General features: G+C 41.6%; 2 protein-coding genes across 4 annotated transcripts in view; one reads left to right on the top strand and one right to left on the bottom strand.

The window, feature by feature from the left end:
- The window catches only part of nup58 (nucleoporin 58), a 57,243-nt gene extending 47,272 nt beyond the window's left edge, over positions 1–9,971 (bottom strand). For 2 of the 3 annotated variants that reach the window (XM_048533198.2, XM_048533199.2), the window contains exons 1-2: positions 9,400–9,784; positions 1,202–1,350 (exon numbers count right to left, since the gene is read on the bottom strand). In XM_048533198.2, coding sequence (XP_048389155.1) covers positions 1,202–1,350; positions 9,400–9,467 — 217 coding nt within the window. In that variant the 5' untranslated portion in view covers positions 9,468–9,784. Of the gene's footprint in view, positions 1–1,201; positions 1,351–9,399 lie in introns of all 3 variants that reach the window. The other variant, XM_059646679.1, reaches the window with a different exon arrangement.
- A 7,311-nt stretch (positions 9,972–17,282) lies between these two features.
- The window catches only part of mtmr6 (myotubularin related protein 6), a 41,042-nt gene continuing 35,300 nt past the window's right edge, over positions 17,283–23,024 (top strand). The window contains exon 1 of the mRNA XM_048533242.2: positions 17,283–17,407. Coding sequence (XP_048389199.1) covers positions 17,384–17,407 — 24 coding nt within the window. The 5' untranslated portion in view covers positions 17,283–17,383. The remainder of the gene's footprint in view (positions 17,408–23,024) is intronic.

Here is a 23,024-nt window from a genome sequence, read left to right as displayed (position 1 = left end):
AGGCAGAAAAACACAATAGTGCTTCAAAGGCTGCAATGACGATGTTACCCAGCAGGGTAATGAAATTTCTGCAAACTAACGAACCAGCCTGGCAAGCAAACCAGCCTCAACATCCACAACCAGAGCTAGATATCTATTTGAAAACCTTAGAAGCAGTGTAATAGCTCATGGGTAGTTTTTGAGCTGAAAGTTCTGTCATGGAGTTCTGCAGGAGATGGGATCAGGGCTTTTGCTTTTCTTGATACATAGCAATGATCTAGATCTCTGTGTGAAGGTGATAGTTTCAAAGCTTACAGACAACACAAGCTTTGGGAGAACTGCAAAGTGCAAAGAGGACGGTGTAGAATTTCAAAAGCACATGAACATGGTGCAGTGGGTGACAACAAAAAGTGTGTGATGAAGTTCAATGTAGAGAAGGGAGGGGTGATACAAAGAATGTGGATAGCCAGAGGCGTAGATTGACAACAGATACACAGAAGCAGAGAGATGTGCATGTCTAAGTGTATAAACTATTTACAATGGCAGGAAATAGAGAACTGCTAAGAAAGCATACATTATTCGAAAGATCCATAAATAATGGCACAGAGGAAACATTAGGGAGGTTATGATGAACTTGTACGAGATACTGGTTAGATCTCAACTGCAGTATTGTGTACAGTTCTGGGTGCCTCAATTTAGCAAATATGTGCATTTGAGTGTATGCAGATGGTGGTTACAATAGTTCAATTGATGAGGCACGTCAGTTATGGAGATAAATTGGACCTCCTATTCAGCTGAAAGTTCTAGGCTTACAAGATGGGATTCGCCTATATCTGAAACTTTTGTCCAATGACCTCCTTGAGAAGTTCCATCTACTTGTTTCTCCTTGGAATGACATGACCCGGCTTCAAACACTTCCCTACAAACCATCTAGCTGTGGAAGAAACTCATGCAAAATTGACACTGAGCATTGAGTGAGATTAGACAGTTCAAAGGCAAATGATAATGGAAAAAGAGCAATCTGATAAATAAGTTCATTCGGAAAAGATTCATTTTTGAATAAAATCCATCTACAAATTCTGAACAATGCTCTACTGCTGTAGCATGCACTTTCCACATTAGCAATATTGTCCATCCTGTTTCTGTGGTAAAAAGATCACACATGAAGTACAGGAAAAAAATAAACTGGGGGCTAAAACAACAACAAACAATTTTAATTCACCTGTTGAGGTAGCTCCAAATGAGAATCCAGTAGTTTGTTTCTGCCCAAACAGTCCACCCCCAAGGCCCCCAAATGTTGCAGTTGTGGCTGGGGTTGCAGCTGCGGTTCCAAGATTTCCAAAACTAAATCCTCCTGTGGTACCAGGATTGCTACAATATGAGAGAGAGTAAATGTTAGTCAGAAGGCCAGTCTTATGACAAGCCATACATGTCATATTGCACTTATGGTTTCATACAACCTCCTGGCTGACAATTATATAAAGAATTAACATATATTCTGTAGCCATCATTATATTTTATAGACTGACTCAATGCAAGATGATGCAAGACAAGAAAAATAATACATCATGTAGCAAAAAGTTACAAATGTTGAATTGGAAAAGTTTGGAGGGATATGGACCAGCAGCAGGCAGGTGGGACTAGTTTAGTTTGGGATGATGCTTGCCATGGACTGATTGGACTAAAGGGTGGTGCAGAGGTCTGTTTCTGTGCTGCTTGACTCAATGATTCTATATGCCAAAATTATGCAGTAGGTTAAGTTTATGTCTGTTATGAGAAAAGAGATAGGTTATCATTTGAAAAACACTTCTGCAGATGTGAAAAATCAGAAGAAACAAATGTATTAAGTTAAAATGTAAAAAGAAAATTCAAATGAGAGGAAATTAATACGGGGCCCTGTAATCTGCTTCTATGAAAAGAAAGATATTGCTCGACTATACAAAAGAACAACATAGAAGGAAGAAACATAAAAGAGACATCAAATAGCCAAGAATATTAAAAGTACACACACAAAAAAAAGGGCAGGAATAAAGAAATTGAGTCAGTAGTGGGAGGACCTGTGTTAGAAAGTAGAGAAACTAAAATGAAAATGTATTTCTGAATTAGCAAAATGTTAGTAATGGCTACATTTTAGTTAGTATAATCAAGATCCATTCCAAATAACTAATTTGTTCAAGTTAGTCAATCAAATTGTTAACAGTGAAGACCTGCCAGTATCTTGCACAACTGTGCTTTGAACGTTTTCTCTAGGTACATTAAAGAACAAGTTTTAGATGTACTCCAAGAGCTATTGTAATTTAGGTGGATACTACATGACAATTCCACATAAACATATTTAAGATGGTAGATGGGGTGCCAATTAAATGAGCAGCATTGTTGAGCTTCCCAGATCCTGTTGAACCTGCACTCATCCATACAAGTAGAGAGTATTCCACTGTAGTCTTGATTTGTGCCTTGCAGACAATGTGTTACTTTTCTCAGAAGTCCCAGACTCCAACCCCGCTCTTATAGCCATGCTGTGTGTGTGCCTGGACCAGTTCAGTTCAGCTTCTGGTAAGTAGTAACCGTCAGTTGAAAGTAATTCAGCAATTGTAACAGAATTGAAGATAAAGCAGAGATGGTTGGTTTTTTGTTACAGATGGTAGTGCGTGGCATGAGTGACGTGATTATTACGTGCTACTTGTCACCTCTAGCCTGGAGGTGGTCAACATCACGTAGCACATGGACAGAGATTGCTTTATTGTCAAAAATAACATATGCAATTGTTACAATCTTCTCCCAGCATGCAGTAAATGCTCAGTGATCAAGAAATAGGCGTCAACTTAAAAACGCCAGCAACCAATATGGAGAGAAATGCTATACATTAAACTATAGCTAAATTCCAACCATTTTGCTCATAAAATGAGGGATCTCCTCCAGCCTGATTAAAATTCAGGAAAAAAAAGTGTTTTGCAACAGGTGATATGCCTCTCCACATTACTCAGCAAAAGTACACTAAATTACAAAGCATTGTTGACATTCCATTATGTTATTTTCCTCAAACGATATTGGGATTGGGCAATTCTTGCATGGCCATATTTAATCGCTCATTCCTCAATGTCCCAAGGAAAAGTGGAAGTGGATATATTTAACATCAAGGGAATATTTGGCACAGCATGGCACTGTCGAATCCTACAGAAAATTGAGGTCATAGGGGGTTAACAGTGAAATCTTCCGTTCTACACAGTCATATTAGATACCAGGGCAATGGTCATTGCTAAAAGAAGCCAATCACTCAAAGTTAAAGTTGTACAGCACGGAAACAGACCCTTCGGCCCAACATGTCCATGCTGATCAGACATCCTAAATTAATGTAGCCGCATTTGGCCCATATCCATCTAAACCCTTCCTATTCATATACCCATCCAGATGCCTTTTTAAATGTTGTTATTGTATCAGCCTCCAACATTTCCTCTGGCAGTTCATTCCATACATACATCACCTTCTGTGTGAAAAAAGTTACTGCTTAGGTCCTTTTTAAAATCTTTCTCCTCTCACCTTAAACCTATGCTCTGTAGTTTTGGACTCCCCCATCCATGCCTTTCAGGATTTTATAAGCTTCTATGACGATGAGGGGATGAAACTTCTGTAAGTGAGTGAAACTTCTGTAAAGTACTGAAACTTCTGTGTATACTGAAGTGGTTAGGTCAGTGACCTTTTGTTCAAGCCAGACACTTCAGGGGCTTGAAATCGCATTCTGTCGGTTCGGCAACTTGAAAACGCACCCTGCTGTTATTAGTCACTTCACGAATGATCAATGCTGTATCCTGCTCTCTATGTTCTGAATGTAGTAACTGTTTTTTTTGTATTAGCCAATTCATACATAGAGTATAAAAAGCGGGGACTGTCCGCTGTTTGGGGAGGGTCGCTTATGAAAATCAGCGCTCTGTGCCAGGTTGGGTACAGCAAGCTTCCACAGCTTGTACTTGCTTAATAATAAAGGCTTGACTTTTTGTAGCCAGGTCAGTGTCTTGTTATTGCATCAAGTCCATGAGGGTCTCCGAAATACGAACCTGACCAAGGTCACTCTTCTGCCTCCAACACTCCAGAGAAAATAGCCCCAGCTTATTCAGGCACGCCCTATAGCTCAAACTCTCCAACCCTCTGACATCCTGGTGAATCTTTTCTGAACCCTTTCAAGTTTCACAACATCCTTCCTAAAGCAGGGAGACCAGAATTGCACTTAGTATTCCAAAAGTGGCTTAACTTCCTGTATTGATGCAATATGACCTTGCAACTCCTATACTCAATGCGCTGACCAATAAAGGCAAATGTACCAAATGCCTTCTTCACTATCCTACCTATCTGACTATTTTCAAAGAAGTATGAACCTGCACTCCAAGGTCTCTTTGTTTGGTAGCACTCCAGGACCTTATCATTAAGTGTATAAGTTCTGCCCTAAATTTGCCTTTCCAAAATGCATAACCTCCCATTTATCTAAATTAAACTCCACCTGTCACTCCACGGTCCATTGGCCCATCTGACCAAGATTCCATTGCACTCTGAGATAACCTTCTTCACTGTCCACTACACCTTCAATTTTCATCATTTCAGTGCAAGTCATGCTACAGGACCTCCAAGAAAATATCCTCAGTTCAATCATCTTCAATTGCTTTACCAACACCATTCCCTTCAAAACCAGGTCAAGAATGGAGGTGTTGCTAGAAGATCTTACGGTAATCAGATCCATGCACAGCTCCAAAAAAAAAAAGAAGCAGCCAATAGACAGTACCTAGCCAATATCCAAACTACAGCTGGCCCCACGCAAATGGCAGTCCATCTTAAAAGCAAATAACCAGCAACCATTCTTTGACTTTCAAAATTCTCCTAGGCCCATACGCTTCCCCATATCAACCATCACTTTGCTACCCTGGAGATTATCACTGACCAGAAGTTTATGCTGAACAGCCAGCTTGAAAGAGCAAATTGGAGACCAGTTTGAATAAGACAACAGGAATAGAACCAATAAACTTGGGATATGATTAACAGGAACCTTAGACTGGGAGATGACCAAACATACAATATGGAGAAAATTTAGGTAAACAAAATATGGAAAGCTAAGAAAAAGCCAATTATCATGACCATATAAAAACACAACAGACAAATTATACCCATCAGCACTGACCAAGAGTAAACACACACCAATTTCAATTCTTATCTGGAGCCAATGAATGCTTAAAAAAAAGCAAAATGATGCATACTGGCCAACAATGTAGTTTTAAAACATTACTAACATCTGACAGGATATCACTGCAGGCCACAGAGTTACCTAAAAGGAAGAGATCAGTTCAAAGTGATCACATGCTCATTATTGGCCAGTAAGATTCATCATAAAGAAATTATATATTTCTCTTCATTTTAAGATTGAGGATATTACAAATTTAGGCAAAAAGCATTAGCAGCTAATGATACTTCCAGTGTTTAAAATTTCTATTTGTATGCATTATTTATATTAATCCAGTGGTCTTATTTCAGCATTTTTAAAAACAGAAAAAAAATCAACCTGCCTCCATAATCCAAAACTGGATGAACCTCACACGGCCATGTTTATGTAACCTCAAAATGCCGAGCTGGGCATGTTAAAGTTGTTTCAGAGATAGGAGGAACTGCAGGTACTGGAGAATCTGAGATAAGGTGTAGAGAGCTGGATGAACACAGCAGGTCCAGGCCCGAAACATCAGCTTTCCTGCTCCTCTGATTTTGCTTGGCCTGCTGTGTTTTTACAGCTCTACACTTTGTTATCTACTGTTAAAGTTACATTGCTGTCAGCATTGTTAGATTATTGTATGAAGTCAGATTACGAGTATTAATTCCAAAATGTAACAGTCATTAAACCGAAATGAAGGGGATCACATGATCTGTTCTGTAGGTAATTTAACTTGCAGTATATGAAAATATATTTCAGTATATTTACTTAGATTGAGCAATATCACGACAGCAAGGAGGTCTTCCACAGTTTATCAATCTTATTTAAGCAAACAATAACTGAAGCACAGTACAGTTTCACAAAGTCACAAGGTAAATGCTTCACTGCACAAATTGTTCAAAACTTTCAGTTATCCAGTTGTCATTCAAAAGAGTATGTGCGTCTTACATTACTGAATGTAGCCGTTTTAACTTTACAATCAAAGTTTCCTTAAAAAGAAGACTTGCTTTGGAGTTTCTTGCAAAGGTTAAGGAAGATTGATTTAAACGCTGTGGCAGAAAAATTGGAAACTTTTAAAGGTTTTCTTTTTAAATAAGTTGGAATATTTGGTCAACATTTGAACATTGAGAAAGGAAAAGATAACCCAAACTGATTGAATTGGCCAGGTTTCAGTTACAAAGGAAACAACATGAGAAATAAAGCAATAAAGACAAATAAAAAAGGTTGTATTAAAAAGAGAAGAATGAGAAAGAAAGTTCAGAAACTTAAATTAAAATTCTAAAAAGAGAGAAAAACAAAAGTTAGAGATCGAGCAAGTAAAAGAAAGCTTCGAATTGCAAAGAAAGAAGCCATAAATTTGAATTTACGAGAAAGACTCTGGTGACAAAAGTAGGAATAGCAGATACTTGACAATGGATAAGATTTAATTCCTGGCTTGAATCTGACAAGGAATATTAGCCTACAGCTTAAATATAATACAGAGTTATAAAGCATGTTTGGTAGAACATTTAGAAACAAAGTCAGTCAGCACGGTTTCATGTGGAGAAACATCAGGCTTGACAAAATTACTACATTCTTTAAAGGAGATAATAACCAAGTCAGATAAAGGCCAAGATAGATTATAGTGCTTCAGTTGTTTCAAAATGGAATACAACAGAATCCTTACAAACATACAGACATTCCACATGAACAAATGTGAATGTCAAATCTATACAAGAAAGATGGGAAACATTACCAAGAGTGTAGAAAAGATTTACAGGAATGACTACAAGTCTGACACTTCAGTTATACGGACAGGACAGCAAAACTGAGGTTTTCCTTAGAAAAGTAAAGGTTGTCAAGAGTTTTGATCAGAATTGTTTAATACCTGGGAACTGTTGACAAAAGGGAGACATTAGTGAGGCTACTATTAGAATACTGCATATAATTCTAGTCTCCATTCCAAGATGTTGTTAAACTTGAGAGGGTACAAAAACGATTTATATAAACGTTACCAAGACTGGAGGGTTTCCTTAAAAGGAGAGGCTGAATAGGCTGGGGCTTCTTTCCTTTGAGAATCAGGGGCCAAGGAGTGACATTGTAGAGGTTTATAAAATTAAGAGGGGCTGGGAGGGTGAATAGCCAAGGTCTTTTTCCTAGGGTGGGGAGTCCAAAACTAGAGAGCATATGTTTAAAGGTGAGAAGAGCAAGATTTAGAAAGGACCCAAGGGGTAACTTTTTCACGTGGAAGGTGGAGAGTGCGTGGAACGAACTGTGGGATGAAGTAGTGGAGGCGGGTACAATTACTACTTTTAAAAAGCAACTCGATTGCTGTGAAAATAGGAAAGGTTTAGAGGAGTATGGGCTAAATTCTGGTAAAAATGGGACTAGGTCAGATTGGGATGCCTGGTTGGCACAGACAAGATGGACCAATGGGTTTGTTTCTGCATTGTGTGATTGATTCTATCATAAGGGACATGGACAAATTTGATTATTAAAAACAGTTATATTGGCAGAGGGATCAAGAAGAAGGGGTCATAGAAGTGAGGCGAATGGTAAAGACCTAGCGATAACAAAGTGTGGAGCTGGATGAACACAGCAGGCCAAACAGAATTTTTAGGAGAACAAAAGCTGACGTTTCGGGCCTAGACCCTTCATCAGAAAAGGGGGATGGGGAGAGGATTCTGAAATAAATAGGAAGAGAGGGGGAGGCGGACCGAAGATGGATAGAGGAGAAGATAGGTGGAGAGGAGAATGTGTGCGCGGAGGTAGGGAGGGGATAGGTCAGTCTGGGGAGGACGGACAGGTCAAGGGGCTTGGATGAGGTTAGTAGGTAGGAAATGGAGGTGCGGCTTGAGGTGAGAGGAGGGGATAGGTGAGGGGAAGAACAGGTTAGGGAGGCGGGTATGAGCTGAGCTGGTTTTGGGATGGGGGGGTGGATTTTGAAGCTGGTGAAATCCACATTGATACCATTGAGCTGCAGGGTTCCCAAGCAGAATACGAGTTGCTGATCCTGCAACCTACGAGTGGCATCATTATGGCACTGCAGGAGGCCCAGGATGGACATGTCGTCTAAGAAATGGGAGGGGAAGTGAAAATGGTTCACGATTGGGAGATGCAGTTGTTTATTGCAAACCGAGTGTAGGTGTTCTGCAAAGCGGTCCCCAAGCCTCCACTTGTACAGGAAGCCACACTGGGTACAGTGGATATAGTATACCACATTGGCGGATGTGCAGGTGAACATCTGCTTGATGTGGAAAGTCATCTTGGGGCCTGGGATGGGGGTGAGGGAGGTGGTGTGGGGGCAGGTGTAACAGTTCCTGCAGTTGCAGGGGCAAGTGCTGGGTGTGGTGGGGTTGGAGGAGAGTGTGGAGCAGACAAGGGAGTCGCGGAGAGAGTGGTCTCTCTGGAAGGCAGACAAGGGTGGAGTTGGAAAAATGTCTTTGGTGGTGGGGTCAGATTGTAGATGGCAGAAGTGTCAGAGGATGATGCATTGTATCCGGAGGTTGGTGGGGTGATCTGTGAGGACTAGGGGGATACAAGTGGTACTCTTAATGAATTATTTAGTTCCGGGAATGCATTTCCTGTGACTATGGCAGAGGTTGAATCAGTAGTGACTTTCGAAAGAGATTCAGAAAATTGTTTCTAAGATTGTAGCAACTGCAGAAGCTGGAGAATTTAAGATAACAAGGTGTAGAGCTGGATGAGTACAGCAGGCCAAGCAGCATCAGAGGAGCAGGAAGGCTGACGTTGCAGGCCTTGACCCTTCTTCAGCCTCTGATGCTGCTTGGCCTGCTGTGTTCATCCAGCTCTACACCTTATTAATCTCAGAAAATTATTTGAAGGGATAAAAAAAACTATCCAAGTAAATATGGGGAGCGGACTAGCAAAGCTCTTACAAGCATGGGCACAACGCCTCGAATGACTTTGTTTTGTTCGCCAACGATTACTATGGGAAAAGTTTAACACAATTTAATGCACAATAAGAAGTCTGGTGCAATAATTCACAAAACGCACAATACTTGAGATAAAAACTAAGACCATCAGTAAACTGGAGAACTTGAGATGATTTTAAAATTGATCACAAACAATGTGTACTGACTTATCGGAACAAGTCATGCTATTTATTTTGTGGAAGGCATGACTTAGGTAACTTTGTAACTCGGACACAAGTTTGCTTATAAACTCAACCCATCAGTTCTCAGCTTAAATGAAACGGAACAAAAGCCACAGACACGTCGCCATGAGGTATTTACCTGGACACTCCGAGAGTGAAGCCGCCAGTGTTACCGGCCGTGGTACCGAAACCAAATCCAGTTGTCATCCTGTATTTCTGGACGAGCTGAACCGTGGCCTTAGTTCTGTAGTGCCCTGGTGCGGAAGACGCCGCTTTCTCGTGGTCACAACCAGCTTCCCTCCCACACACAGAGGAAACACCATCCGATAAACAAAAAAAACTGTTTTAAAAGCAAGCTAGCTACCGGATCGAAACTGCCGTTAAACCGGGAGAAATTGATAGGTGAAAGTAGCTTCCGCTCACTCCTTTTAAACTGATCATCGATTCCGCGGGTTAACTGCGGCTCGGGTCAGCAGGAGAGGAAGTTACCGGCCTTCCAGCTGCGGCATGTTGGGATACTGGAGGATTACGGAGGAAGACTCAGTCAGCAAGGGTCTAGACGGAGGGGACATGCGTTGATGGAGGAAGATTTTGGTTGTGAGAGGATGGGAAGATCAGTGTCATAGGGCATTGTGAGGGGGATGAGGCCAATGTTTAGGATGACCCGTTGAAAGTGAAGGTATGGGAGGACCAGGGCATTTGGGGGACCATTTACGGTCGGAGACGTGGGTACGTTCAAACACACTCTCTTCAGAATGATGTGGGAAAATATAATTAAGGTGGTGGGAAAAAACATGGCTCTCGTAGGCCAATTGGTGTAACTCTTATCTCTAGATTTCAGAGTTTTGGGTTCAATCTCTATGTCGGTTGTTGAGCACAAAAATGTAAGCTGAACTCTTCAGCCATGTCAGATAGAACGAAGCTCAATCAATCTGCTTGACTGGATATAGAACATAGAACAGTACAGCACAGAACAGGCCCTTCAGCCCACGATGTTGTGCCGACCATTGATCCTCATGTATGCACCCTCAAATTTCTGTGACCATATGCATGTCCAGCAGTCTCTTAAATGTCCCCAATGTCCTTGCTTCATGTGGAAAACTGATCCAAAGAACATGGAGAGACCTTATAAAGCAAATGGTACTATTCCAAAGATTGTGTACGAGCAGAGAGGCTGTGGTGTAAAATGCTTAAGTCATTAGAGGTGACAGAACAGACAGGAACAGTTAATAAAACATATAAAATTTTAAAAGATTAATAAAAGGGCCATAGATTAAGATATGCTGAATTTATATAAGACACTTGGTTAGACCTCGGCTGGACTATTGTCTATGATTCTGAATACCACACTTTAAGAAGCACGTGCAGAAGAGGCTTATGAAAATAGTTCCTCCAACAAGAAAGTTCAGTTAGGATAGATTGGAGCTGTTGGGTGTTTTTCTTGAGAAGGCCAAGGGGAGATGAAACAAATAGACCGAATGATTGTGTGGCAGAAGGATGGTGTAGAAGAAAGGGATTTAGATTCTTGAAGCATTGGGACCAATTCTGGAGAAGAAGAGACCTGTACAAGCTGGATAAATTGCACCACTGCAGAAATGGCATCAATATGCTCACATTTGTTTGTACATAGGGAAGTCTTTAAACTCGAGTGGCAAGAGGACAGGAACCTGAGTGGGGAAGGAAGACTGAGGGAAACAAAGATGGAAATGAGAAATAGAAATGTGGAAGACAGGGGAAACAAGGGCTAACAACAAATAGGCTAGCATACAATTTTGTTTTAAATGTCAGAGGTGTTTAGTTGAATACACAGAGCATTTGCACTAAGACAAATAAAAAGTGCAAACAGTTGTACAAGGATGTGATGTAATTGTGATTATGGACATGTCTGCGGGGTGACCAAGGCTCCAACAATTATAAGAATCTTCCTTTGTACTTAATATCACTTCAGCTCATAGGACCTTTGCTGTCAGTCCCACAGCACCTTCCCATGCAATCACAGAAGGTGTAACACCTGTCTGTTTACTTCTCCTGCCTCACAATCCAAGGCCCCAGACACACTTGCCAAATTAAGCAGTAATTTACTTGCACTTCACTGAATCTAGACTGCTGTATTCTCTGCTCACAGTTATGATCTCCTGTACACAGGGGAGATGAAATGTAGACTAGACAACTGCTTTGCAGAATACCTACGTTCTGACACCGAGCTTCCTGTTGCCTGCCACTTCAACACCTCACCATGTTCCCTGGCTAACTTCTGTCTTGGGCTTAATGCAGTGTTTAATGAAGTTCAGTGAAAACAGGAAAGAACAACATTTCTTGCAGCCTCAGGTCTCAATATCAAGTTCAATCATTGAAGGGGTTAAAACCCTTTTCTCATGTCCTTACCCCAACCCCTGCACATCAGGCATTATCATCACGTGGGCTGCTACCCATTGTCAGCCATTAAAGTTCCCCATTAGCAGCTATTGATTCTCTCAGGCTTGCCTTTACCCATTCCTCTGTCAGCCCATTAGTGTTTTTTCTCTCTCGGGCTCCACCACCATTGATCACTTACTCCTCCCCTGATACCATCTTTAGCACATATAACAATTGTGCTACAGTTCGCAAAAAGGGTCACTGGACTTGAGTTGTTAAGTCTGCTTTCTCTCCACAGATGCTGCCAGACCTACTTAGGCTTTCCAGCAATTTATTTTTGTTTCCAAGGAAGTGCTAATTTATTTTGTCAGAAACATGTTATATAGATTGTAACAAACTATTGTACTTTAAAAAATGGATACACGAGCTTTCAAACATGTATACCAAAAGGTAACACGACTTCTCGTGAGTTCAACTTCAATTAGCCAGCTGGAGGAAACTGATTGGACTTTTCTCAAAAAGCATCACTAGTGTTTAACTTTTAATTAATTTTTCCATCAGGACAAATAGAAACTCATTGACAATAACTTCCCTGGGTATCTAAATAGCTCTATCCTATCTCACCAAACCTAGAAGAATGGAAGCTCTTCAAATTAACTTCTTAATTGTCTCAAGTTAAAAGGTTAAAAGAAATGAATGGGACTATGCTTCAGACATGAGCTAACCCAATGTCTAATATGGAAGCACGATTCAAATGTTTGGAATACGGCTGATTTGGATCAGATAGTCTGGATGTCTGAAGCTCTTGTGGTGCAGTGACAGTGTTCCTATCCCTGAGGCAGAAGGCAAGTGTTCAAGTCCTACCTGTTCCAGAGATCTCTCATAATGTATCAAAACAGATTGATTCAAATTAAAACAAAGGGTCTGGATGGGATGCAGTCAGTCATTGTGCACAGAGATCTCAGGAGAACCTGTGAAGACAGCTGCAGGCCACAGTTCTCGATTGAACAAAATGACTTGCGTGTGAGAGTTGGGTTTTCACTCACTGTAAGTTATTGAGGAAGGTGTTCAGCAATCCATCCCTGTTCTGTTGAAAAGAAATCCCAATAGTTTTCAAATGTTGTTGTTCCAGAACTAGTAAAAAGAAGCCCTTTACTCACTTCCTTAAACTGCTCAGCCAATTTGTCCAACTTTTGAGTGAACCTACAAAGTTAAACTCTGACTGTTTTATTTCAGAAGACATTATAACTCTTTGATTTTAACCCTCACTTCAGATAACCAACATTTACCTGCAAAGTACAGACCTGCAACAATATCATAAAAATCTGACTTGAATTTTATTTCAATAAAGTTACTTTATTACTTTTACTTAAGGAACTTGAAGCAATGTTTTGTAATAAACAAACCTTCATCTTGTTTAAGACTCATGTCTTGCTGGTGTTTTCTTAAATGGATTTACTTGCAAATCTAAATGGGATTATACAAACAAACTAAGATCTCGGCCAAGATAATAAAATGTGAGGCTGGATGAACACAGCAGGCCAAGCAGCATCTCAGGAGCACAAAAGCTGACGTTTTGGGCCTAGACCCTTCATCAGAGAGGGGGATGGGGAGAGGGAACTGGAATAAATAGGGAGAGAGGGGGAGGCGGACCGAAGATGGAGAGTAAAGAAGATAGGTGGAGAGAGTGTAGGTGGGGAGGTAGGGAGGGGATAGGTCAGTCCAGGGAAGACGGACAGGTCAAGGAGGTGGGATGAGGTTAGTAGGTAGCTGGGGGTGCAGCTTGGGGTGGGAGGAAGGGATGGGTGAGAGGAAGAACCGGTTAGGGAGGCAGAGACAGGTTGGACTGGTTTTGGGATGCAGTGGGTGGGGGGGAAGAGCTGGGCTGGTTGTGTGGTGCAGTGGGGGGAGGGGACGAACTGGGCTGGTTTTGGGATGCAGTAGGGGAAGGGGAGATTTTGAAACTGGTGAAGTCCACATTGATACCATATGGCTGCAGGGTTCCCAGGCGGAATATGAGTTGCTGTTCCTGCAACCTTCGGGTGGCATCATTGTGGCACTGCAGGAGGCCCATGATGGACATGTCATCTAGAGAATGGGAGGGGGAGTGGAAATGGTTTGCGACTGGGAGGTGCAGTTGTTTGTTGCGAACTGAGCGGAGGTGTTCTGCAAAGCGGTCCCCAAGCCTCCGCTTGGTTTCCCCAATGTAGAGGAAGCCGCACCGGGTACAGTGGATGCAGTATACCACATTGGCAGATGTGCAGGTGAACCTCTGCTTAATGTGGAATGTCATCTTGGGGCCTGGGATGGGGGTGAGGGAGAAGGTGTGGGGACAGGTGTAGCATTTACCCTCCTCCCTCCGGACCAACCTCAGGGAATCTCTCTCCCATTGCAACTCTCTTGTAATCTCTTCGGCCTTGAAACTGCTTGACCATGTCCTGAAGCATGTCCATCATGGGCCTCCTGCAGTGCCACAAAGATGCCACCCGAAGGTTGCAGGAACAGCAACTCATATTCCGCCTGGGAACCCTGCAGCCATATGGTATCAATGTGGACTTCACCAGTTTCAAAATCTCCCATTCCCCTACTGCATCCCTAAACCAGCCCAGTTCGTCCCCTCCCCCCACTGCACCACACAACCAGCCCAGCTCTTCCCCCCCACCCACTGCATCCCAAAACCAGTCCAACCTGTCTCTGCCTCCCTAACCGGTTCTTCCTCTCACCCATCCCTTCCTCCCACCCCAAGCCGCACCCCCAGCTACCTACTAACCTCATCCCACCTCCTTGACCTGTCCGTCTTCCCTGGACTGACCTATCCCCTCCCTACCTCCCCACCAACACTCTTTCCACCTATCTTCTTTACTCTCCATCTTCGGTCCGCCTCCCCCTCTCTCCCTATTTATTCCAGTTCCCTCTCCCCATCCCCCTCTCTGATGAAGGGTCTAGGCTCGAAACGTCAGCTTTTGTGCTCCTGAGATGCTGCTTGGCCTGCTGTGTTCATCCAGCCTCACATTTTATTATCTTGGAATTCTCCAGCATCTGCAGTTCCCATTATCTAAGATCTCGGCCACTTTGGTAATGACAATTTATGTTTCAGAATCTGAGAACCCAGATATTTACTCAAAGAGTGAAGCCGTAAGCTCAGTGGTTTAAATGCAAATAATTTTATTACTCAATTCAAAGAACTTGAATACTAGTAACTACACTCTATCTCAAATAGTTATATTAAAGATTTTTAAAGTACATTGAATACAGGTACTTTCAAATTAATTACTTTTCTACATCCAGTTGACAAGATCTAATAAACCCAACTCAGATACCCAGCAGAAATTAGATTAGCCACTTGATCTGAGTATTTTAAGTATTCGTACATTTTTGGGTCTTCTGCTTACTCCCAACTTTTCTCCTCAAATCTCTTGCAACTATTCCATGGTTGTAAGAGATAATAGTCACAGCCACAGCCCTATTGTCTCATTAGAGAGAAATGACTGGTGGTGGTTCAATCTGAGGGTCACCAAATCTTAAGCAAGAGAGGAGAATCCTTCATGGTAACATCACCCAATGCAGGAATTGAACGCCAGCTGTTGGCATCACCATGCATTGCAAAATGACTATCAAGTCAACTGGACTCACCAAATTTCATGGTTATCACCTGGTTGAACACAGCACATTCTTCTCCGATCAAAACTTTTTTTTGTTAACTCCCTACTGTTGAATCTCTCTCTCTGTCTTTCTTTTAGCTTGGTTATCCTTAGAAAATCAACTCACCGTTATGAGTGGAAACAAAGTGCAGGAGAACTCAGTAGGTCTGGCAGCATCAGTGGAGAGAAAGCAGAGTTAATGTTCTCTAAGGTTTTGGTGTAAATTTGTAGCTTCGATTATGGGTGTTGCGGTTGGTTGGCTCACCGAGCTGGTTTGTTGTTCCACAGACGTTTTGTTACCATGCTGGCTAACATTCTCAGTGCAGCCTCTGATGAAGTGTTGGTGTGTTTTCCCACCTGGTTTTTAAACTCTGGAGTCCATTGAGCTGAATTGCCTCACTTTTGGTTTTCTTTCATAGTGGAGTGTATATGAGGTCGAGTTGTATGTGTTTATTAATAGCTTTCTTTGTGCACTGCCAGGCTTCTAGAAATTTCCGTGCCTGTCACTGCTTAGCTTGTCCCAGGATTTTGGTGTTGTCCCAGTCAAATTGGTGGCTTTCTTTATCCATGTGGATTGAGATGAGTGAGTATTGGTCGTGTCTTTTTGTAGCCAGTTGGTGTTCGCGTACCCTTGTTCTTAGTTTCCTTCCTGTTTGTCCCATGTAGTGTTTCTCACAGTCTGTGCAAGGGATCTTATAGATGACATCGGTCCTGTCCATGGCGGAGAGTGGGGGTTTAGTTCAGGTGAGCAGTGTCATACGGTTGATGAGGGCTTGTGTGCCACTCTGAAGCACAGCAATCATAGGAGTCTTGCGGTTAGTTCCGATGTGTTCCTGATGTGGGGTAGTGTGCTGAGTGTGTCAGGGCGTGTAGTATCTTTCCAATGTTGTTTGTGTAGGCATGTTCTAATCCAGTTTTTCAGATATCCAGTATCCTTGAAAACCTGGAAGAGGTATTCTTCTTCCTCTTGGCATAGTTCTGTGTTGTTGCTCGTTTAAATAGTGTTCACATGTAGCTTCGTTTGTGTGCATCGGGACGGTTACTATTGAAGTTCAATACCTGGTCTGTGTGCGTGGTTTTTCTGTGTACTTTCGTTTGGAGTTCACCATTTGTCTTGCATGCGACCATAATATCCAGGAATGGAGGCTGTTTGTTCTTCTCTTCCTCTCTGGTGAATTTTATTCCTTGACAGTGTTGTTTATAAGTTTGTGTGTCTCCTCTAGTTTGGTCCATTTAATGATGACAAAGGTGTCGTCCACATGTCTGATCCATACTTTTGGTTGGATCAGCAGAAGGGCCATCCTTTCTAGTCTTTGCATCACTGCCTCTGCCATGATTTCGGAAATGTCACAGTAGAGCGCAAAACAAATGGGGAACTCCAAATGGAAGTACACAGAAAAACCACACACTCGGACCAGGTACTAAACTTCAACAGTGTTATCTCTGACTCCAGCATCTGCAGTTCTTGCTATCTCTGAGTAAATGTTTCATGCCCAGTGGTTCTTCTTCAGAACTGAGAGAGAATTTGCTGCCCTAAGGTGGTTTCTGGTATAGAGCATGCTTGTGAATGGGAGAACAAAAACAAAGTTGCTGGAAAAGCTCAGCAGGTCTAGCAGCATCTGTGGAAGAGAAAACAGAGAAAACGTTTCGGTCCGGTCATCCGTCCTCAGAACCCAGCTCGAACGGAGAAGGTTCCATAGACAGACTACTGCCCTGAAGGGGAGAGTTCTTGCATATAGCTTGTTGTATTAAAACAGCATCAAGCTACTTACATCCCCACCCGAAGGAAGCATAGGGGAGATAGACCCAACATGAACTGGAAAACTGAGCAAGTACACGTGTTACAGCCCAGGCGCGGGACTGGTGTATGTACGCGACCACACGTGACTTTGCGCACGCGCGGTGCTTGCGTACGTACGGACCCTGCGTGCGACTTTGAGCAGGCGCGGTGCTTGTGTATATACACGCCCGCAAGCCGTTTTGCGTAGGCGTGGTGTTTGCGTACGTAGGTGTTCGCACGCGATTTTGAGCAGGCGCGGTGTGTGGGTTGGGTCGTGGGGAGGAGGGAACTGCGGAAATATCAATTTTCATCTGTGTTTGTTTGTTTATCTATCGTCTGCAGTTATAATGGAGCACATCAGGACCCCGAAGGTGGGTGATTGATGTAGTTTTTACAGCGATGTTTGTTTTCTCCTCTGTCCTCAAAAATTGTTTATTCGGGGTCCTGTCAAATCTGCTGTAGCTGAATAAAGTGGTGTAATAGTGCTAGCTACGAAGAGTTATTGGCTGTATCTGGACATTCGTTAGGAGGCAATTAAGAAACATGGAGGTAGTTTAAGGAGACTGTTTATAATATCAAGTGAAGCCGCTATCAAGTGCGTATTCAGTGCTAGGAGGCTTTACTTCAAATGATGTAGGGATACAATGGGGACGCATTCTGTGTAGTCTACTATCCTCTCCAGGTTTTTAGTAGTCAACGTAGTCACTATTAATCATCACAGAAGATGGGAATATGTTGTGGAGTTGTTTGTTGTGCTCCTCCAGGATTGAAAAGCTTGCAGAAAATGCTGGAAAATCTCTGCCATCTGTGCAGTTAGCGAGTATAAACGTTTCGAGCCCAATATGACTTCTTTGAAAATGAAGTGACCTCAGAGTTATGGGTTTTATGTTATTGAAAAAAAATGGTGCGATTTGAGGGTGAGGAAAATTGGAGATTATGAATGTCAAGGAGTCAAAGGCAATGAGTGGCCATGATTGTGTAGGAGTGAGAGATACTGAATAGATGTTAATTACAGAATTTTGGTTAATTTTTTTGACTAAATCAAAACCACAATAAACAGACACTGAAGAAGGTAAAAGAAACAAAGATTGGATTCATAGTCTGACCTTGTTAAACTCTGTGTTGACTCCAGAAGACTGTAAAATGTTTAAATTGAAATGACATGCCATTCCTTCAGGTTGTTTTGAACCTCACTGGAACCCCTCAGAAGACCTAAGACAAAAATGTGAGCATTGGAGTGAGTTGTTGTTTAAAAACCATTAACTTGAAGGTTGGTGTTGTCCTTGTGGGCTGAGGCAAAAAGCTCTGCAAAGTGCTCACCCACTGTGTTTGGTTTTCCCAATATTGAGGTGACTGCATTGTAAGCAACAAAAACAGTAGACAAGATTGAAAGAAATACAAACTGCTGCTTCACTTGGAAGGAGAGTTTGTAACCCTAGATGGTGACGAAAGAGGAAAAAAGAAATAAAGAACAAGTTTCCCATGATTGTGTGGGAAAGGGATGATGTGTGCCAGTGATGGTGGATTGCACTATGATGTTATGGAGGTGCTGATGATGCAAGCGGAGGGAAGATGTTTAAAGGTGGTATCATTTTGGAAGTGGCAGAAATGATAGAGGGTGATCCTTTGTGTATGAAGGCTGGTAAAGGGAGAATGGAGGAAGCCTATAGTGGCTCCAGGTGGAAATGGAATGTGGGGGAGCAGAAATACAAGCAGTGGATTGCATGTGATTTGAGGGCATTTGTTCCAGTAATATTGCCTTCATAATGGACAAAGCCACAGCAACACCCTGGTCCTCAGTCACCCTCAACACCTCATCTCCCTCCTGTGCCAGTGCAGGGGATGTAACACTTATTCTTTTATTGCACCCAATGCCCCAAGCGCTCATGCCTACGAAGCAGTTAACAGTTGAAGGAAGTGCAAGACTTGTCCATACACTTTGTTTATGATGTGATCTTTTCTATTCGGGGGAGACCTAACAGACTGGTGACTGCTTTGCAAACAAATCTGCTGAGTCTTCAAGCATATCTCAGCCTGCCAGTTGCTTGGCATTTTAGCACACCACCTTGCTGTCATGCTTTCATTTGTTGTAATTCTGCTGCAGTGATGTTATGAAGTCCTACGCAACTGGAGAAAGCGCACAATTAAAGCACTTCATAGTTTTTGGGACAATTCAACAATTTCAAACAATGTGCTCTATCCCCATTTGTTTCATCTGCCTGCCTTTCCAGCCTACTTGTGCTGCCTGATACTTTGCTTGTAAGACTCACTTTGAACCAATCATACAACCATGACCACTCCCTTTGCTTTTTGTCTGTGACACCTGTGATCTCTTATTTAGAACATAGAACATAGAACAATACAGCGCAGAACAGGCCCTTCGGCCCTCGATGTTGCGCCGGCCTGTGAACTAATCTAAGCCCATCCCCCTACTGTATCCCATCATCATCAGAAGTTTTTAATGTGCAACAGTTAAATTAAACAGATACCACTAAATATTCTTTGTAAACATTTATATGTTAAGCCTGAAAACTTTCAAAGGAACACCCTACATACACATGCTCACCCTGGAGCTTCCAATATTTTACAGAATCTTGAGTGTTCCAAATTTTCCTCTGTTCCCTTCTGTTGCACATACTGCCACCCACCCTACCTTTTTTACAGTATAAAACCTATCACTGTTCCATCTCTTCCTCCACGGAAGAGCTATATCGTACTTGAAATATTAACACTACTTTTTCTCTCTCCACAGATACTGGTAGATATGGTGATGTTCTCCTGTACTTTGATTTATTTTATTTCAGATCTCCAATATCTGTTTTTCACTTTTGAGAAGTATGAAGTAGCTTTGCTATTTTGTTGCTTTAAAGATGGAAAAGCAACATGCACAGGAGTTGCAGAGTCCCTTGTCACTTGGAAAATGGAGACACTAAATGAATAATGATGGGATAGTGTAGGGGGAGGGGCTTAGATTAGTTCACAGATCGGCGCAACATCGAGGGCCGAAGGACCTGTTCTGCGCTGTATTGTTCTATGTTCTAAAAGTAATTAGGCATGTGGACTAGCTTGTTAATACAGTGAATGGTTAGGATATGACATACACTGTTTGAATGTATGAAGGCAGATTTAAATGAGGCATTCCCAGGGGATTGTATGTTTATCTGGAAAGGAAAATGTGCGGAGCTATGGTGTGAAGGAGAAGTGGTGGAATTAAGTAAAATGCTCCTTTGGAGAGTCAGCAGAGAAATAAGAGGTATGGCTATTTATTTTATAACCATTGTGATTCTGTAATTGAGAGACCTGTCAAACCAGCCTACTCTGGAAAACGATAGGAAAGAAGCCATTTGCTCCACCAACATATTGCACCTAATAAATGTTCCAGTGCATATGTGTTAGTATAAAGTCACGTTCATTATTATTTTTGAACATAGTTCTTGAATTGCATTCTGTTGCTGTCCAATTTACTTTGAAGTCTATCTTGCCTTCTTCCCATAGTTGTGCACGTTGTCTTTTTTCAGTTCATAACTCGAATGTTTCAACTTGAGTCTATTTCTACCACCGTCTTGGGCAGAGCATTTCAAACTTATTGTTGCTTGAATCATATTGCTAACTAATAGTGGACTGAATAATGCCTGAGAAGGTGGTGGAGGCAGGTTCACTTGCAACGTTTTAAGAAATACCTTGATGAGCACTTGAAATACCAGTGCATAGTAGGCTACAGACCAAGTGCTGATAAATGGGATTAGTATAGTTTGGTGTTTGGTCAGCATACGTATGGTGAGCCGAAGGGCCTGTTATCCAGGCTGTATGACTCTGACTGTATAAGCCACCTTTCATTTGTGATCTGACGTCTCCGTCAACTGGGATCATTACGTTCCTCTCATCCTCCCTGTAATTCTTGCCCAAAATCTTACGTTTTTCTGCCTAATCCCTGAAAATCAGCTAGTGAGAGCAGTTTCTTTCCCTACTTTTACATAAACCAATCAGTATTTTGGATAGTTGTATGCTGTCTCCCTCACCCTCCTTTGCTGAAAGGAGAATAACTCCAGCTTCTCCAACCAGATCTTTACAGCTAAATTCCTTCAGACTGGAACCATTCTAGGAAGTTTCCTTTGCACTGTCTCAAGAGCCTTCACATCCAGCAGCAGTACTCTAGTTGAGTCCTTATCAGAGTTTTGCCAGGGTTTAGCATAACAACCGGTTTTTAGTGTCCAACAACTGTGTTAATCATTTGCTGATTATTCACCCAATGCATCATGGTAGCTTCTAAGATCTAAGCACATGAATTTACAGGTCCCTATGTCTCTGAACACACCTTTTAGAACTTTAGAACCATTGTTTAAGATAGTAATGCATCTCGCTGTTCCATCTATCAAAATTCACCATCCCACTCTTGTGTTAAATTTCTCTGCTCACTGTTACCCAATTTATGTTATGATGTTATTTCATCACTGTTTGCCTCACTTTGAACTTTGGTATCATGGCCGAATTGAAACTTTTAATTCTTTATTCCAATATTCAGCTAATTTATATACCTTTTGGTGGTCTTAGCACTGACCCTTTGGTTAGCTCAAATATTTACAATCTAGTCTGAAAAATAGCCCATTTGTCATGATTTGCTGGTTCCTGTACTTGATTGAATTTTTTTTCATCTGAGTTGATACTGCCCCAACAGTTCCATGACCCACAAATTTTGTTAGCAGTCTTTTATGATGTATTTGTCATTATATTTCCTTAAAATCTATACAGTCACTATCACTGAATTTTATTCTCTGTAGCTTTATTGAAAAATAAATCAGGATACTCAAACAAAATCTGCCTTTTACAAATCCATGCTGGCTTTCCTTCATCAACTCACTATTCACCTTTTTGGTTCTGAGAAAGGGTCACTGGGCCTGAAATGTTAACTCTGTTTCTGCTCCATGGATGCTGCTGGACCTGAATTTTTAAAGGCATTCCTAGGTTTTGTCTGTTTTTGGTTCTTCATGTTCTTCTTTATACATCCTTGGTCTCTGGTATAATTCCCCTGATTTTCCTCTTTGTTGCAATGTAAATAGCCTACAACCGAAAATCTCCTTAAAGACCAATCAGACTTTGATTGCAGTTTACCTCTCAACCCTTTCCTATCACAATTTAATTGAGTTGTCTGTGTTCAGAAGTTCTACTTTGGATTGTTCCTCACTTATCTCTATTATTAATCTTAAGTCCTGGATAAGATTGTCACTCATCCAAATGTTCTCCCATAGATTGGTCTGGGAGCATCTGTGAAGGGGGAAAAAACAGTTGACATTTCAAGTCCAGTGACCCTTCCTCAGAACTGAGTTCTGAGGAAGGGTCACTGCACTTGAAATGTCAACTCTTGTTTTTTCCTCACAGATGCTCCCAGACCTGCTGAGCTTGTTTTAGTTCCTGATTTACAGCTTCTGCAGTTCCTTCGGGGTTTTATTTACTTCTCCCATAGATGCTTGGCTCACTTGGACTGAGAGCGTAATGGCCAGCAATGTTCTGAATGCATTTCGTAGTCCTTTTCCATTGATCTAACAGTATCCACATTGGTAAATAGATGAATAAAGTTTTTCACTATCACCATACAACAGTTGTTGCACATTCCTGCAGTGCAGAATATATTGTTTTGTTCAAGCAAGAGAATTTGGTCAAAACTATTTTTACAAAGCAATTGCTAAGATGTACATGACCATATTTCATTGTTATCCTATTGACATGGTGCTATTTTTCTGACATAAAATATTTTAGAATTCATTTATTACATTTATATTGTTGCATGCTAAGATGTACAATGAAATTACTTTTTTTTTAAAAAGCGTACTTTTCAGAAATCTTTTTTTCTTATGTTGTGATATTTTTGCCCTGCATGGCATTCTTTAATTATAACCATCTACGTATTTGTTCTCTTATCTCTGTTGCTTGCACGTTCTGCCAGCTCTGGAGGAAGCAAAGCTGTGTTCTTCAATACTCTTTCCTATTTAC

Source organism: Stegostoma tigrinum, chromosome 6, assembly GCF_030684315.1.
Source record: "Stegostoma tigrinum isolate sSteTig4 chromosome 6, sSteTig4.hap1, whole genome shotgun sequence".
Lineage (NCBI taxonomy): Eukaryota > Metazoa > Chordata > Chondrichthyes > Orectolobiformes > Stegostomatidae > Stegostoma > Stegostoma tigrinum.
Note: the sequence above shows the minus strand (reverse complement) of the source record. Positions and strands in the feature narration are given on the sequence as shown.